Source organism: Schistocerca gregaria, chromosome 6, assembly GCF_023897955.1.
Source record: "Schistocerca gregaria isolate iqSchGreg1 chromosome 6, iqSchGreg1.2, whole genome shotgun sequence".
Classification (NCBI taxonomy): Eukaryota; Metazoa; Arthropoda; class Insecta; order Orthoptera; family Acrididae; genus Schistocerca; species Schistocerca gregaria.
Window position 1 is genome coordinate 393,366,355 of NC_064925.1, and position 18,064 is coordinate 393,384,418.

The 18,064-nt window shown below is 40.6% G+C and overlaps 1 protein-coding gene across 3 annotated transcripts in view; it reads right to left on the reverse strand.

Moving 5' to 3' along the window:
* LOC126278413 (uncharacterized) overlaps window positions 1-18,064 on the reverse strand; it is a 63,617-nt gene that overhangs the window by 22,687 nt on the left and 22,866 nt on the right. For all 3 annotated transcript variants that reach the window (XM_049978522.1, XM_049978521.1, XM_049978520.1), the window contains one exon: window positions 12,027-12,187. In XM_049978522.1, the coding sequence (XP_049834479.1) occupies window positions 12,027-12,187 (161 nt within the window). The remainder of the gene's footprint in view (window positions 1-12,026; window positions 12,188-18,064) is intronic.

The following is an 18,064-nucleotide window of genomic DNA, read 5'->3' on the forward strand; positions in this document are numbered from 1 at the left end:
ATACAGGAAACCTCAACAAAAAACTTTCTTCATCAAGGAGACATTGAATGAAGACATACAATTTCGAAAAGTAAACCTTGCACGACCATGCAGGTCTGGAGCAATACCTGAACAACTTCCTCTACTTCGACATGGATCAGTACGTTTAAAGCAAACAAAATTGATGACTTGACGTCATTGTTACAGTTTGTTCCTTCAGTGTACCACAACTTCTATAACAGCCTAACAACGATACAGAGCTCAAAAGAAAACCAACCAACACGTCGTGGTCGCCCTTGTGGTCGTCATCATGGGCGTGGCAGAGGTCTGCATCATCTTCCACACTTTCCACGGTACACTGCAGAACCAGGCAATGAAGAATGCTACCATGACAACAGTGATAGTGATGTGAAGTGAATGAAAGCGAGTAAGAGGAAATAGTTTATTTCCTAAAGGCATAGTGATAAAAGTGACATATTATGAAGACAGTTTGAAATCATAATGGTAAAAGTGAATTATATGGATATTTAAAAATATAACGCTTTACAGCAAGAACCTTCAGATACTTTATCATATATATGCAAGAACCTTCAGATACTTTATCATATATATGCAAGAACCTTCAGATACTTTATCATATATATGTCCCTCAAGTGTGAAACGCAGTATAAATCTTTTATTTCATTTTGTATAACCTGTGACTATGTATAAACACCGATATATTTAAAGTCGTTTTCCTCACAATAATCTCTATGGTACTTACACCATTATGATTTTCACCCATTCATATGCGTATGGTCTTAAAAATTGATCTCTGTAGGAAATAACAACTTAAGAAGTGTTAACTTCTAATATATAAGAAAAACTTTGTTAATAAAGCAATGCAATCAAAATCTGATGCCTGAAACATTAGACTACTCATTGTTTAGCAATTCCTTCAAGAAATCTAAATTCAGTAACAAGAAAATAAATTAAATTAATTTTACTCTTGCCATTCATCACTTTCTTTCCAGCTTATGCACATGTCCATTTCTAATACAGGTCATCCATACATCTGTATAATAAGAAAACACAATGTATGTGTAAACATCTAATAAAATATTGTAATAGATTTTTGATGTACAGTAAACAAATATACAAGATCAGGCAACTGTACCGTCAAATTATCTTTATATTCAAAGTAAGCAAGATTTCTATGACTATGGGAAATCCCTGAAGAGACAATGTAAATAAATGTGCATTGACTAGGACAAGCCACAAGTAGCACTATTCAAAATTTTGGCGACTCTTATTTAATTTCAACAGCGCCATTTCCGAAAAAACCATGACATGCTTTTCACTTGGTCTGCTGCTGTGAACTGGCGTCTCTGCTCTGCACTAACACCACCTACGTAACAATAGAGTTCTCCAAGTGAAGTTGATGGTGCGAACCATCGAAACTCTCATGGAAAAATAAAGTGACAGGCGCAGCAAACTGCTTTATTTACATTAACGCCTTTACTTCGTATACCTCTTCGTCTTGTAATTTCTTGAAGAGTTTATTCGTTATTACTAACTGAAAATTATAGCAGAACACTGTTAGACGTCCTCCTCTGACATTCCCACTACCGACCCCATATTCCCTTTACCTGTTGCAGCGCTTCAACCCATTATTACACTCCTGGAAATTGAAATAAGAACACCGTGAATTCATTGTCCCAGGAAGGGGAACCTTTATTGACACATTCCTGGGGTCAGATACATCACATGATCACACTGACAGAACCACAGGCACATAGACACAGGCAACAGAGCATGCACAATGTCGGCACTAGTACAGTGTATATCCACCTTTCGCAGCAATGTAGGCTGCTATTCTCCCATGGAGACGATCGTAGAGATGCTGGATGTAGTCCTGTGGAACGGCTTGCCATGCCATTTCCACCTGGCGCCTTAGTTGGACCAGCGTTCGTGCTGGACGTGCAGACCGCGTGAGACGACGCTTCATCCAGTCCCAAACATGCTCAATGGGGGACAGATCCGGAGATCTTGCTGGCCAGGGTAGTTGACTTACACCTTCTAGAGCACGTTGGGTGGCACGGGATACATGCGGACGTGCATTGTCCTGTTGGAACAGCAAGTTCCCTTGCCGGTCTAGGAATGGTAGAACGATGGGTTCGATGACGGTTTGGATGTACCGTGCACTATTCAGTGTCCCCTCGACGATCACCAGAGGTGTACGGCCAGTGTAAGAGATCGCTCCCCACACCATGATGCCGGGTGTTGGCCCTGTGTGCCTCGGTCGTATGCAGTCCTGATTGTGGCGCTCACCTGCACGGCGCCAAACGCGCATACGACCATCATTGGCACCAAGGCAGAAGCGACTCTCATCGCTGAAGACGACACGTCTCCATTCGTCCCTCCATTCACGCCTGTCGCGACACCACTAGAGGCGGGCTGCACGATGTTGGGACGTGAGCGGAAGACGGTCTAACGGTGTGCGGGACCGTAGCCCAGCTTCATGGAGACGGTTGCGAATGGTTCTCGCCGATACCCCAGGAGCAACAGTGTCCCTAATTTGCCGGGAAGTGGCGGTGCGGTCCGCTACGGCACTGCGTAGGATCCTACGGTCTTGGCGTGCATCCGTGCGTAGCTGCGGTCCGGTCCCAGGTCGACGGGCACGTGCACCTTCCGCCGACCACTGGCGACAACATCGATGTACTGTGGAGACCTCACGCCCCACGTGTTGAGCAATTCGGTGGTACGTCCACGTGGCCTCCCGCATGCCCACTATACGCCCTCGCTCAAAGTCCGTCAACTGCACATACGGTTCACGTCCACGCTGTCGCGGCATGCTACCAGTGTTAAAGACTGCGATGGAGCTCCGTATGCCACGGCAAACTGGCTGACACTGACGGCGGCGGTGCACAAATTCTGCGCAGCTAGCGCCATTCGATGGCCAACACCGCGGTTCCTGGTGTGTCCGCTGTGCCGTGCGTGTGATCATTGCTTGTACAGCCCTCTCGCAGTGTCCGGAGAAAGTATGGTGGGTCTGACACATCGGTGTCAATGTGTTCTTTTTTCCATTTCCAGGAGTGTATTATAATAAATTCATATAGCTTTATATATTCCGTTACTCGTTCAGTTACTCTGGAATGTCCTGATGTATAGGGTGTCAATTTTAAGTTGACAAACCAGAATAACCTGAAAAATTAGCTTTACACGAAAAAATGTTTACAATCCAAAGTTGATTATATTCCAGGGGGCCATCTGCTGGTGCTAAAATAAGCCAACCACCCCAGCCCCCTGGGCATTTTTATTGCTCAATCAGATTCCACATAACAAAACTACGTACATTTTTTCTTAAACGTTTGTTTTGATTCTTGGTAGTTGGCGCTTTAATTAAAGAAAATTCATTTTTTTTATTTCCCGTTAAAAATGGTTACTCATAAATAAAAACACTTATTTACTTCGTAAATTTTGATTCGCTAAAACTAAAAATCCCCCTCTCTCCGCATAGGGTGGGGTTTGAGAGAGAAGAATTAGAGTTTTACAAATGATGGCTCAAATATAATTTTTTTCCGCAGATTCGGATAAGTTTTGTTTGTTTCGTAGTCATGAGGCCACACACTAACCCACTCGCTAAGATGAACGTATTCACGTTTAAGATTTGGTAGTCCTGAAATGGAACGATTTGTTTCGTTTTACTGTTGATTATTTTCAAATTCTTGCAAGTAAATCAATTTCAAGGTGCTTGTCTCCAGTCCTCGCATCTCAATGTCTGTCTGCTTGTTGTTCATAAATCCCTTGCATCTCATCGTTTTATGAAATCAAATGTTCAAAGTGATGACCTCCAACTTAAATGCATTTATTGACTCGTGCTGTAAAGCCCTGCACACAATTTAATAACATGTCCGGTGTAATTGCAGCGCATTCTTTGCATCATGTTTTCGCAAGTGGTAGGCTTTTCCTGATAAAAGATATTTTTTAGATAAGAAACGATATCTTTTAGATAAGAAATCTGGCGAGGTAAGGTGAGGCGATCTGGGTGGCCAATTGACAGGATCTGCCCTGACAATCTACTGACCGTGGTAAAGTCGGTCTAGTACATCGCGCGCTACTAATGAATAACGCGCTAGACAAACATCGTGGTGAAACCACATGTTTTGTCGAAGTTCGATGCTCAGGTCTTCAAGTAGATCTGGCAATTCATTTTCAAGTAGGTTTCTATATTTGTTGTCATTCATATTATCGTCGATAAAATACGGACCGATCAATTTATCGCCAATTATACCATACCAAACGTTAACTGACCAAGGGCTGATAGTTGACCTGTCGAATCCAGTGTGGGTCCTCTTCACCCCAGTAATGCATGTGATGGCGGTTAATTTCGCCGTGGTTTGTGAGTGTTGTATCATCGGAGAAAATTACTCTGGCAAAAAGTTTTGGTTTGTCTGCATCCGCTGAACTGCCCAGTGACAAAACGTTACACGGTTTTGGAAGTCATCGCCATGTAGTTCCTGATGCATGGATACATGGTATGGTTGAAATCTGTGGAGTTTCAAGATTTTCCAAACACTCTTGTGTGAAATTCTTTATTACCTTCATACTTCTCTTGTACTCGCATGTGGAATATGAGCCACAACAGCCAGGATTGCCACTTGATTCGTTGTCTCCCCAAATTGTTTAATAATTTGAACAAAAGAGGAGCGTGGTCGTACTTGGCCAGGAAAACGCTGCGCATAAAGCGCGACTGCATCGTAAAAGTTTCTCCCTCTTTCTACATAAATGTACACAATTCCAATTTTTTGTTCCACAGAAAATAATTCATAATGACATATGCCACCTATTAATCTCAAGAGAGGAAAGATAAAGGGCGTCGAGAAAGGAAGGGTTAGAATTTCTATGAGCGAGATGCGGCCCGCTCGGCGTAATTTCGCCTAGCAATACTAACTCCGCATCAAACGCGACTGGTAGCAAGCAAAAGCCACGAACACAGTCGCTAAAAGTAATCAAACGTAAGTCGCCCAAAAGACAATCATTATAAACGATATATTGCTGTCTGAATGCTCAGTCAGGTACAAGATACAATGCGTTTATTAAGTTAATACACGTAATTTCTAAAGCCAAGTCTCATTACGAGAAAGGGCGAATTTCTCGTTCCTGCGCTACCTATCGGCGGCACTCCGCTCATCATCAAAGGCTGGATAACATCATCGGTTATCCATCAGGGCTGAGTGGGATATCCATTATTGTACATGATTCTAAAACTGTAAACGACTTAACAGCCACGATATTCCGAAATAAAATAAAGGTGTGAACAATGTGATCTAAGTCAATAAATTTATGAATGTCGTTTTCTCCGTTTTTCCACCCGAAACTGTTGTTGTTGTTGTTGTCTTCAGTCCTGAGACTGGTTTGATGCAGCTCTCCATGCTACACTATCCTGTGCAATCTTCTTGATCTCCCAGTACCTACTGCAACCTACATCCTTCTGAATCTGCTTAGTGTATTCATCTCTTGGTCTCCCTCTACGATCTTTACCCTCCACGCTGCCCTCCAGTGCTAAATTTGTGATCCCTTGATGCCTCAAAACATGTCCTACCAACCGATCCCTTCTTCTAGTCAAGTTGTGCCACAAACTTCTCTTCCCCCCAATCCTATTTAATACCTCCTCATTAGTTACGTGATCTATCCACCTTATCTTCAGCATTCTTCTGTAGCACTCCATTTCGAAAGCTTCTATTCTCTTCTTGTCCAAACTAGTTATCGTCCATGTTTCACTTCCATACATGGCTACATTCCAAACAAATACTTTCAGAAACGACTTCCTGAAACATAAATCTATATTCGATGTTAACAACTTTCTCTTCTTCAGAAACGCTTTCCTTGCCATTGCCAGTCTACATTTTATATCCTCTCTACTTCCACCATCATCAGTTATTTTACTTCCTAAATAGCAAAACTCCTTTACTACTTTAAGTGTCTCATATCCTAATCTAATTCCCTCAGCATCACCCGACTTAATTCGACTACATTCCAATAGTCTCGTTTTGCTTTTGTTGATGTTCATCTTATATACTCCTCTCAAGACACTGTCCATTCCGTTCAACTGCTCTTCCAAGTCCTTTGCTGTCTCTGACAGAATTACAATGTCATCGGCGAACCTCAAAGTTTTTATTTCTTCACCATGGATTTTAATACCTACTCTGAATTTTTCTTTTGTTTCCCTTACTGCTTGCTCAAAATACAGATTGAATAACATCGGTGAGAGGCTACAACCCTGTCTCACTCCATTCCCAACCACTGCTTCCCTTTCACGTCCCTCGACTCTTATAACTGCCATCTGGTTTCTGTACAAATTGCAAATAGCCTTTCGCTCCCTGTATTTTACCCCTGCCACCTTTAGAATTTGAAAGAGAGTATTCCAATCAAAATTGTCAAAAGCTTTCTCTAAGTCTACAAATGATAGAAACGTAGGTTTGCCTTTCCTTAATCTTTCTTCTAAGGTAACTCCTAAGGTCAGTATTGCCTCACGTGTTCCAGTATTTCTACGGAATCCAAACTGATCTTCCCCGAGGTCTGCTTCTACTAGTTTTTCCATTCGTCTGTAAAGAATTCGTGTTAGTATTTTGCAGCTGTAACTTATTAAACTGATTGTTCGGTAATTTTCACATCTGTCAACACCTGCTTTCTTTGGGATTGGAACTATTATATTCTTCTTGAAGTCTGAGGGTATTTCGCCTGTTTCATAAAATCTTGGTAGAGTTTTGTCAGGACTGGCTCTCCCAAGACCGTCAGTAGTTCCAATGGAATGTTGTCTCCTCCGGGGGCCTTGTTTCGACTCAGGTCTTTCAGTGCACTGTCAAACTCTTCACGCAGTATCTTATCTCCCATTTCGTCTTCATCTACATCCTCTTCCATTTCCATAAGATTGTCCTCAAGTACATCACCCTTGTATAAACCTACTATATACTCTTTCCACCTTTCTGCCTTCCCTTCTTTGCTTGGAACTGGGTTGCCATCTGAGCTCTTGATATTCATACACGTGGTTCTCTTCTCTCCAAAGGTCTCTTTAATTTTCCTGTGGGCAGTATATATCTTACCCCTAGTGAGATTACCCTCTACATCCTTACTTTTGTCCTCTAGCCATCCCTGCTTAGCCATTTTGCACTTCCTGTCGATCTCATTTTTGAGACGTTTGTATTCCTTTTTGCCTGCTTCATTTACTGCATTTTTATATTTTCTCCTTTCATCAATTAAATTCAATATTTCTTCTGTTACCCACGGATTTCTAGCAGCCCTCGTCTTTTTACCTACTTTATCCTCTGCTGCCTTCACGACTTCATCCCTCAGAGCTACCCATTCTTCTTCTACTGTGTTTTCTCCCCCATTCCTGTCAATTGTTCCCTTATGCTCTCCTTGAAACTCTGTACAACCTCTGGTACTTTCAGCTTATCCAGATCCCATGTCCTTAAATTCCCACCTTTTTGCAGTTTCTTGAGTTTTAACCTACAGGTCATAACCAATAGATTGTGGTCAGAGTCCACATCTGCCCCTGTAAATGCCCTACAATTTAAAACCTGATTTCTAAATCTCTGCCTTACCATTATATAATCTATTTGATACCTTTTAGTATCTCCAGGATTCTTCCATGTATACAACCTTCTTTTATGATTCTTGATTCTTGAACCAAGTGTTAGCTATGATTAAGTTATGATCTGTGCAAAATTCTACCAGACGGCTTCCTCTTTCACTTCTTAGCCCCAATCCATAATCACCTACTGTGTTTCTTTCTCTCCCTTTTCCTACTGACGAATTCCAGCCACCCATGACTATTAAATTTTCGTCTCCCTTCACTTCCTGAATAATTTCTTTTATCTCATCATACATTTCATCAATTTCTTCATCATCTGCAGAGCTAGTTGGCATATGAACTTGTACTACTGTAGTAGGCATGGGCTTTGTGTCTATCTTGGCCACAATAATGCGTTCACTATGCTGTTTTTAGTAGCTTACCCGCACTCCTATTTTTTATTCATTATTAAACCTACTCCTGCATTACCCCTATCTGATTTTGTGTTTATAACCCTGTAGTCACCTGACCAGAAGCCTTGTTCCTCCTGCCACCGAACTTCACTAATTCCCGCTATATCTAACTTTAACCTATCCATTTCCCTTTTTAAATTTTCTAACCAACCTGCCCGATTAAGGGATCTGACATACCACGCTCCGATCCTAAAAGACTCAAATTAAGCAAGCGCCCCAGATTCTCGACAAACAAGAGTGATTACTCCGAATCTAGTAAGAAATTATGTTCGTGAGTCACTCAGGTTTTTAGTTAATGAGTTCACTTGTTAGTAAGTTGGATGTTTGGTTAGCTAGTCAGATGATTTGTTTGATAAATAAAAGTTGTGCGGCCTCATGACCAGGAGACATACAAAACGTATTTGAATCGGCAAAAAATATTAATATTTGAGCCATTATTTGTAAAACTCTAATGCCTCTCTCTCAAACCCCACCCTACAGGGAGAGAGGGAGAGTTTTAGTTTTACCGAATCAAAATTTACGAAGTAAATCAGTATTTTTTATTTATCCGTAAGCATTTTCCAAAGCAAAAATGAGAACATGGATTTTCTTGAATTACAGCGCCAACCACCACGAACCAAAACAAATATAATGACTAAATGTACGCAGTTTTTTATGTGGATTTTGATTCTGCAAAAAAAAAAATAGGGGTTCCCAGTTGAAATTTTAATGATGTGTCCCGCGCCCCACCCCCAGGGGGCTGGGGTGGGGGGCTAATTTTGGCACCAGCAGCTGTCCCCCTCGAAAATAATCAATTTTGGATTCTATACATTTTTTCGTTAAGAAGCTTATTTTTCGAGTTATTCTGGTTTGTCAACTTAAAATCTACACCCTTATATTTTTATGTCTTCATCTTGTGACTGTGATGTCGTTATGGCTACCTGAAGGTGGCACTGGTTTTTGGTTGATCCGATGAGAAGAAATTTTCCACTAAGTCGTTCACTACGTCATCTCCGCCCTATCCTTCTATTTATAACGAAGATGTTCCCGTTAAACCAATTTCTGCTACTGTTGTCATTATCCTGTAGTCATGTGACCAAAAGTCCTTATTATCTCTCCATATTACTTCACTGACCTCCACTACATACATAATGAACCTTTAAATTTCCGTTTTCAGACTCATTACCTTCCCTACCACATTAATTATTAAAGCCGTGTTACAGTTCCACTTAATTGAACATAATATCTCATTACAAGTTCTGTAAAAGGAATGAGTTCGGAGCACAACACACACTACTTGGTATTGGCCAAACACTGATTCCTTGAAATAGGGGAATTTACATAATATCGCAATGAGCATTCCAGTCAGAATCAAACACCAGACCAAGGCATTACGTTGCCGGCAGGGAGGAAGCCGGCTTATATTTGGTAACCATCCTGGCAGAATGCATACTGACTTACTGTCGCTGTGCAGGCTGCTTTATCCCGCTCCGTAGATCACACCGAGTGGCTAGACGTGACGTGCCCCCACCTAGCGCCACTGTCGCTGCTGTCGGCACGAGCATGTCGGTCGTCTAGTTGCGGAAGCGACTAAATAGTTTCTCTCTCTGAATTGATCGAGGAATTGCTGGATGCAGCATTCAAACTTCTGAATTTCCACCCTGCGTCACGTAGGATTTTATCCTTTTATTGATTGTTGAACTTTTTATCGTACTCACCTCCCCCTTTCCAGCTATCTCCTAGTGTCATGTTTTGCCAATGGAGGGTTAATCATGATAGTTTTTCAATAGCAGATCACATGTCCTGCTGGGTATACATTACGTGTCTTTAGTACAATAGCTCCTGTTGCCTCCTGTATCTTCATGATCTTGATCAATGCTTATTTTTCCACTTTTTATAGTCATTTCCCCACCCGAATGACAAGAGGGTGTTACAGTTTCGCTGCTCTGTCCTCGCTGACAAGAGCGTTGGCAGAAAGGGACGACCTCTGTGTCTGAGGGCTTCGGTAGCCATTGATGATTTTTATTTAAAATTAAACCAGGGATTATATTTTCATATACAGTCCACACTGTCGTTAACTCTTAATTTACTGAGGTGACTTAGAAGTCCCTGCAGATCCTCAGTCAACAACCTGTTGGATCTGCAGGGACCGAAAGGTTTGTGCTTCATACGCTGGATGCCAGCACAGGCTGCGAGCCACTCCCAGGCCTACATATCAGCGTGAAATGTGAGCAGCTGTGCTGAAAATGGCTGCTTGGCTTATATGTGAAATGAAATGAGTGATAATTCTTATGTAGTTACCTTTATACATACCGAATTAATTCGGATAAAATATCTGTACACTACCATTGTAATATTCAATTATAACGTAAAACATGATTCAGGCTTAGCATTCCAGTAAGGTCTAGGGCGGTAGCACCACAAGCTGAGGTTAAATTTACTTTCGACTGCTCTGAGTAGAGGTTTATAGCCTCTTCTGCTGTCACGTCCTTTTGTAGATAAGAATCTATCCGCACTGGAGATACTATGGCATGTCATTTTACATGAAAAAGAAATGAAACGGCAGAAGTAACGCGTGACGAGTAAAACATTAGTGTTCTTAGTAAGATAGTTTTGTTTCAGGCTATGGTACCTATTACAGAAGAAAGCTTACAGACGAAGAGACTCGTTGTCAACAACAGTGTAGTGTTAACAGTGAAGATGAAATGATGCGTAGTAATCCGCGAAGTAACAATGAAAAAACTCTTTAGGTGTTTGCTAGTACTTCACAAAATATCGCAGAACTTGAACTACGTACTGAGGAAGAGGCACACCATGAAGAAAACATTCAAACTGTATGTCTTCAGGTACGTGTTAGTACCTCACAGAATGTAGACGGATAGTCGTGCATTCACTTCATTTCCAACTGACGTGGAAATGAAGTATGAAACTTCTCTAGAACCCAGAAACATGGAATAAAGACTGGAGCAGGGCAAGGACTGTTGTACATAATTATAATGAAGACATGGGTTGTGTAGATAAAGCTGACATGGTGAGGTCTCTTCATGAAATATATAATTAAAAAAGTATTGATACAGACTGTTTTATGCAGTGGAGGAAATTACCCTTGTGAATTACTGTGTTTATATACTGTGAACCAAAAGGGACACATTCATTTATTGATTTCATTGTAGAATTAGAGTAGGTCTACTCGCACTTGGAAAGCAAATATGCAGAACACGAGGAAGGCCCACAAAGAATCCAAATTCTCCTCTTTCAGTTCCATGGAAAAAAAACACTTTTTTGGTACCAAACAATGTACGTTTCCAGAATGTAGGCTCCTACCGGCTAACATTTGTCAGTGTAAGGGACAGATATAAACCGTGCTTATCTACAAAAGATGGAAACTAAACTCCATTCAAACTGTAATAACCGTAATACTTTTTGTGTGTCAATGAAAAAAAGAAATGGTTTTATAAGAATAACCAGAAGCCATAACCCTAGCTGTATGATTAGTTGGGATTTCTCAGTCTCTTAATGTAGTTCAACTACATAACCCCATAGGCACTTACAAGTCGGCTGAACATTTTCTCCGTGTTAATGACTCTGTATCATTCTTAAATAAAATAATTTGCTATTAATTCAATAACAGTTGAACAAGTAGTAAAGTAAAAACATTGAAATCTGATTTTATATTTTATACGGTTACAAGAAGTAAAGGGCTAAGATTTTCTTTCCTAAATGAGGTCGTCATAACCATGTTCACTGCAGTATAAGATCGGGTTCTGTATTGTATCAAACAGCAGTATGGGACGTAACAACGTATACTCTAAGTTTCTAAAACTAGCTTCATTCAGCTTTGTGGAGTAATATACTGTGTTTAGTTTAGATAATGCAAACACAACTATTAGATCGGAATTATAAATTACAAAAATCACCTGGTTCTAGTAGGCATAACCATTTGCTTATTGTAAGAAAAAAGTGTCATGCATTTGGATGAAACTTACTTCAGCATTCATTTGTAACATACATCTGCAGCTGTAAATCTACTGCATACGTACCAGAGCTATGAGCACGCCTTGACAGACAACCGGACTGCCTAAGTGTTTTAGGTTAACAGGTTCCTCTGTTATTTCCGATGAACACAGAAGATCGGCATCTACCATCTCTGGTGACATTACTTCTAAGCTGTGAGTATCTCTGGTCTTCTTACCAGCATCACCTAAAGAGCAAAGCCTAATAAGTGGTATTTTCATGGCAGAAAACACATCTTCAGTCATCTTTCTAATTCATTTCAATTTTCAGAAGAAAATATATTTCTTATTAAAACAGAATAATAGATATTTGCTTTTAAATAATATATGGCTTACTTTTCAAAAATTACCTGATTCTTCTACATAAACCTACGCGTTGTTGATGCTACATTTCAGGCCAATTTTTATTGTATCATATCTAAATGATTACGCTGACGTAACTATGCGAGCAAGCAGGAATGGGAGATTACCAACTCCACAAGCAACGCGTAGCCAGGGAGCGTGATATGCTGCGTTGTGCTGAACCGTCGACAGGGAGTTGGAAATCTCGTGTTGGAATAACTTCTAATATTAAAATTTAATGCTTTAAGATTTATACGCTCTGTTAACAATACTGAAAACATTATACATATAACTAAATTTAGGACTTTACCGGTCAATCACGAAAGAACTTTCAGCTAGCAGCCGGGATAATTAGAGCCCGGTAGCAGTCTATGACTAGCTTTCACTTAGGCAGCATGTGTGCATTACAAGTTTTTGTCTCGTTTAATTAAAAGCGAACTGAAGCTAACTTTGCCTCGGGAAACGTTTGACGCAGTTCACGAATAGATTTCACGCAGTTAACGTACGAGGTCTACAAGTAATAGTTGCGTTTAATTAAAAGTGAGCTAAAGATTGTCTCGGGAAACGTTACTGCGCAGTACATAACTAAATTACAGGCAGGCAAATACGTGGTTCACGCGAACGGATACATCATTTATTTAAAAGCGTATTTAAGTTTAACTTCGCCTCAGGAAATGTTTATATGCAGTCTCGTATTGCCATCGGGTGTGGGTAGAAACAGGTATTGTGTATTGGATCGTGAATATCATGGTACTTGATAGGTTATAATTAGACTCTGTGAACGTTAGCTACTCCAATTAGCTTTGAGATTGGTTTTCAGGTAGGATCGATTGTGAAAACATTTTTTCCTCAGTTTGATCTGAATTAATAAACATCCCGTAATTTGAATCTTTAGTGTAGCGTCGAAGCAGTATTTGCCAGAGACACTCCAAAATTTCTGTCTATTGATAATATGTTACGAGTCGCACCCGACGTAAAATAAATCCACTGGAAACGTCGAGACACATTTAGAGGGAACAAGCTAACGTACTCTTGTTGATGTGAAATTTACTCAAACTCCAACCAGTGGATTTTTAAAATACCCCACCACATGCAACATTCCACAAGTTACAATTTGCTCGGCTAGCGCGTCAGAAACGATAGGGTATCGCAGGAGGTACATTTCCCAGTTTCGCCAAATTTCGAACGTAGATAGCTACTACAAGCTCTGTGCCCTTTACATCACGGAATAATGGTCTAGTGCTGATGTGATTCTTGTATATCGTCAATACAGAGTAGCACGGCGCGAATGCATGAACATCTTCCAAAACCATGCGCCATGTGTACACCATCCTGTGGACGTAGTTATTCTTATTCATGGTGTTTCCGTAAGAGGATGCTGCACTGAACAATTTGAGGTAGGGAACCTGGGGTTGGAGAAGCCAGCTCAAGGAGGTAATAGGAATAAAATCACCCGGCCAGAGTGGCTGAGCGGCTCTAGGCTCTACAGTCTGGAACCGCGCGACCGCTACAGTCGCAGGTTCGAATCCTGCCTCGGGCATGGATGTGTGTGATGTCCTTAGATTAGTTAGGTTTAAGCAGTTCTAAGTTCTAGTTGACTGATGACCTCAGAAGTTAAGTCCCATAGTGCTCAGGGTCATTTGAACTACTTTTGAAAAAATCACATTACTGTGTACTTTGTTATTTACATTATTTACATTTAACTGTCAATACGGTCACTGACACAATGAATTTACCATCTGTACTTTATCTTACGAAATGTGCTAAAACTGACGACCATCAACCACAATCCAAGAGTGACGTCGGTGAACAAGATTCTGACGCTCCCCGACCAATATCCTTAGTGTGTTTCGAATCACATCACAGACTATTCTGGTAACTAATTACGTCTCCGTATCCACTGGATTCTCATACCCAAGGGACTCTAGCTACAACAGGGTGTATACGCGGACAAGGAAAAAAATTCCCGGATTTTTCCCGAATTTTCAGGTTAAAAATAATTTCTGCCTAGTGAAAATACATTTTTTTCCGTGCTAAGTGACAGTATACTCTTCCTCGGTACTGTAAAACTCATCAATCCTTTGAATGTTTATGGTTTTATATACGGACGTAGAATTTCCCGGCATTTTAGAAAATGAAACTCAGGAGGGAAAAACACGTTTCAAAGACCTTTGATGTGCAGCAACATGTACGCTACTTATTTCCGTATCACGAAGGTATAAATTTTAATTCCACCAAACACCGCATGTCACTTTCCGAAAACATTGAAATCGAAGTTGTGATGCGCTTTTGTAAACCAGTCGTAGCTCATGTCACGTGATCTCGCCAACTGATGGCAGCATAGGACACGTGATGTAGTCAGCCAATAGCAGCAAGATCACTCTAGCGCGAACACACAAATAAGAAAAATTAATGTTTTAAATTAAAGATGGAAGATAATCTAAGCTTCCACATATAATGTTGATCTTTTTAGCGCGTGTACACTTTAAGATACATCACACAAATGTGCCAGTAAAATTTTTAATAATGACGTAAATGTCTGATCTTATGGGCTCGAAATTCTTCTAAATGGTCGTCCTCGAAGAATTGATTTTTAAATGAGAGTCAAACGCTTTGTGATTTAGGAAATTCATCGTACATTCTCGCACACAGTTCCTCTTGCGTAAAAGGAAATTTGGTTTGAATGTAGAGCTTTTCAAACCACCATTCGCAATATTTTCCTCCGACCTGTTAGCAATAGGTTAGTTTCAGCAGCGCCAGATAACAGGCGTCACCGCGCTTACGCAGCTACGATGACGTAAGAAGCCCATATGTTCGTATGTGTAAAACATTAAAAGATCTTACATTATGTCATAAAAGAAGCAAGACATCAGAGGATACTTCGGAATTTCGTGAACCATACTAAAATGCATAATTCCGCTTAAAATGCACATTCGTATGTCCAGATTCGTAGGTAAATTTTCTGGGAGTACCAGTACTGTATTATCTCATGTTTGGCTCTTTATTATGGCATAATGCCATACGTGGACTTGAAATGTAGCTAACAGTTGAAACTAGCCAATAGTGTGAAATTAAACACTTCGTTTCAAATAAATTGACTGCCTCAGATTAATGAAAACCAAACTTCTTTAGAAAACCGACAAAAATAGCTTCATTGTGCTGCAAGGCGATTAATGCTTGACTGTCAGGAAGGTGGAAATAAAATATAAACTAATAACATATTTTAGCCTTCCGTAATTCATCTGATAACTCCCGGACGCAAAAATCCGTATGTTATCATTTAACGTGAGAGCAATAAACGAAGAGGAAGCTACAAAATCACTGAACGTAATCACAGGTCACTTGGTGATGACCCATCTCCCCACCACAACTCAGACTGCTTTGGGCATCAGCGCCAGATTTACTATACTTCCGAACCGGGCCAATATTAAGTAGTGGCGCCCAGCCATACTTCCTGAAACCAGAAGCGAAAGAAGGTACTACTCCTACGCGACTCAACTGCGCATGCGCAAGAGCTCTCCCGCAACTGCTCAAACGAATGTCACGTCACGCTCATCGGAGGCAATTCGTTGTTATGAAGCATTGCATAGTCTTCCTAAAGCCTTTGACACACTTTGATGTTGGCAGAAGGTTGTATAAGCACTGTTTTTTGTTGTTGTATACGGCGCATTACCTTTGCAACTCGAATTTTATTTTCGTTTTTTTTTTTCTTCTCTCGTTCATGTTTTGTTGCTGCACTAGTATTCTGGAATGGGCAGATACAATAATATCCTTTGTTACAGTATTGGTTCTTACCAGTCAAAATCACACAAATTTAACTGAAAACTAAAACAATGAAAAATTCCCGGAATTCTAAACAATTCCCAGGTTTTTCCCGGTTTCTCCCGGATGAAAAGATTCCCGGGTTTTTCTCGGATCTCCCGGTTGTAGCGGGTCGTATAGACCCTGTATAACCTTATGAAATAATGAAGGGGTTTCAGGTCAGGTTACCTTGCAGGCCATAGAAGAGGACCTCTCCTTCCATTCCAGCGACCTGGAAATACAGCACTGAGATGGTTGCGCACATCCATACAGAAATGAGGCGATGCACCGTTATGTTGTATCCACATCCTCTCATGAGCAGCCAAGGCTACGAACTCCCAACAATTCACGCAGAACTCTTTGCACGACCACAAGTAAAGGTTGAAGGTATATGGCTCGTCGTCCTTGTTTACTTGCAGGAAATAAAGAATATACATGTAAATAAAGAGCACAGTACGTGTAAAAGTGTACGCATGTTAGCTGTAAATGAGCTGGAAAACAGTAATGCTAGACAAGTAATGCTAGACAAGTTGACTTCCATATCTACTGAAGTTATCTTCTCCGACCCCAGTTTCCTACCTCAAATTGCTGAGTGGAGCGTTCTCTATGCCTTGTTACATTTTTGCACCCTCTTAACGGAAGCATACAGTATAGTACTTATGCTACTAGCGTCATATATTTCTGCTTCTGAAAGACTATACTGTATTTTCCTTAATCCATAAGGCGTTGCAACACTGTCTACACGGCTTCAAATTGTCGTTTTCATTAACAGTATAATTGTGTTGTTACCTGACGATATTACATGAGGGGCATAGATGGGCAATGTCTGCTAAAATTTTACGTACGCAAGGAAACTGTGACTTGTATCTCTATTACGTTGGAATTTTGCACTTCAGCAGAAACACTGGCACTGCGAGCAACGTCAAAACTCGGTCATTTCTGTTTGAGGGTCACGTAACATTGTCAACCGTTTAATCCACTTAACGCCTGTATCAACTGTGCTCAGATCGCAACAGCCGATTCGATTCAAACGGTCTTGCTACTCCATTTTATCTCATTTCTCCGATACTCTTTCGAAAATTTCAGCGTTGGCAATAAGCGTTTCACCACTGTACTCGTCCTTTTCAAGAGCTTTCGAAAGCCCTTAAAAATATCGTTTCGTTTTAACAAACTATATATGCTTAAAAATCTACATTGATGGAAACGTACATTAACCACGCAACAAAATTATTCGGATCTCTACGTATTTTCAAATTTTGGTAACATAATTTCGATGATTTGCTATATTTCGCTGGTTGTCATTCTAGTGGAGAGTTTCAAGTGATTAGGGATGCCAGTAGGAAGAGAGAATCATATGGTTTTGTTTGCGTTGTCTGAAAATAATCTTCAGCTGTTATACTCCGGAGCCGGCTGCTGTGGCCGAGCGGTTCTAAGCGCTTCAGTCCGGAAGTGAGCTGCTGCTACGGTCGCAGGTTCAATTCCTTCCTCGGACGTGGTTGTGTGTGATGTCTTTAGGTTAGTTACGTTTAAGTAGTTCTAAGTCTAGGGGACTGACGACTTAAGATGTTTAGTGCCATAGCGCTTAGAGCTATTTGAACCACTATTTATCCTCGCGAGGATAGCGTCTCAGATCTCCTGGTGCTAACAGGGTAGAATATTTAGACTCATTTAACGTAGAACAGGGAATCGATTATCATAAGGCCATCATAGTATAACTGACAAAAAGTGCAATATTTATCTCAAGAAAGTTATGGTGGCATTTCGGTTTTGCAAATGTGGCAACAAACAAGTTTCTTCTGCTAGTCTGTATACGTTAACAGTCATGTTTTGCTCAGGTGTTTGATACTCACTAGTTGCTCTTAGTAATGATGGTTCCGAGGCCAACATTGTACTTAGGAACCAATTCTTTAATATGCATAACG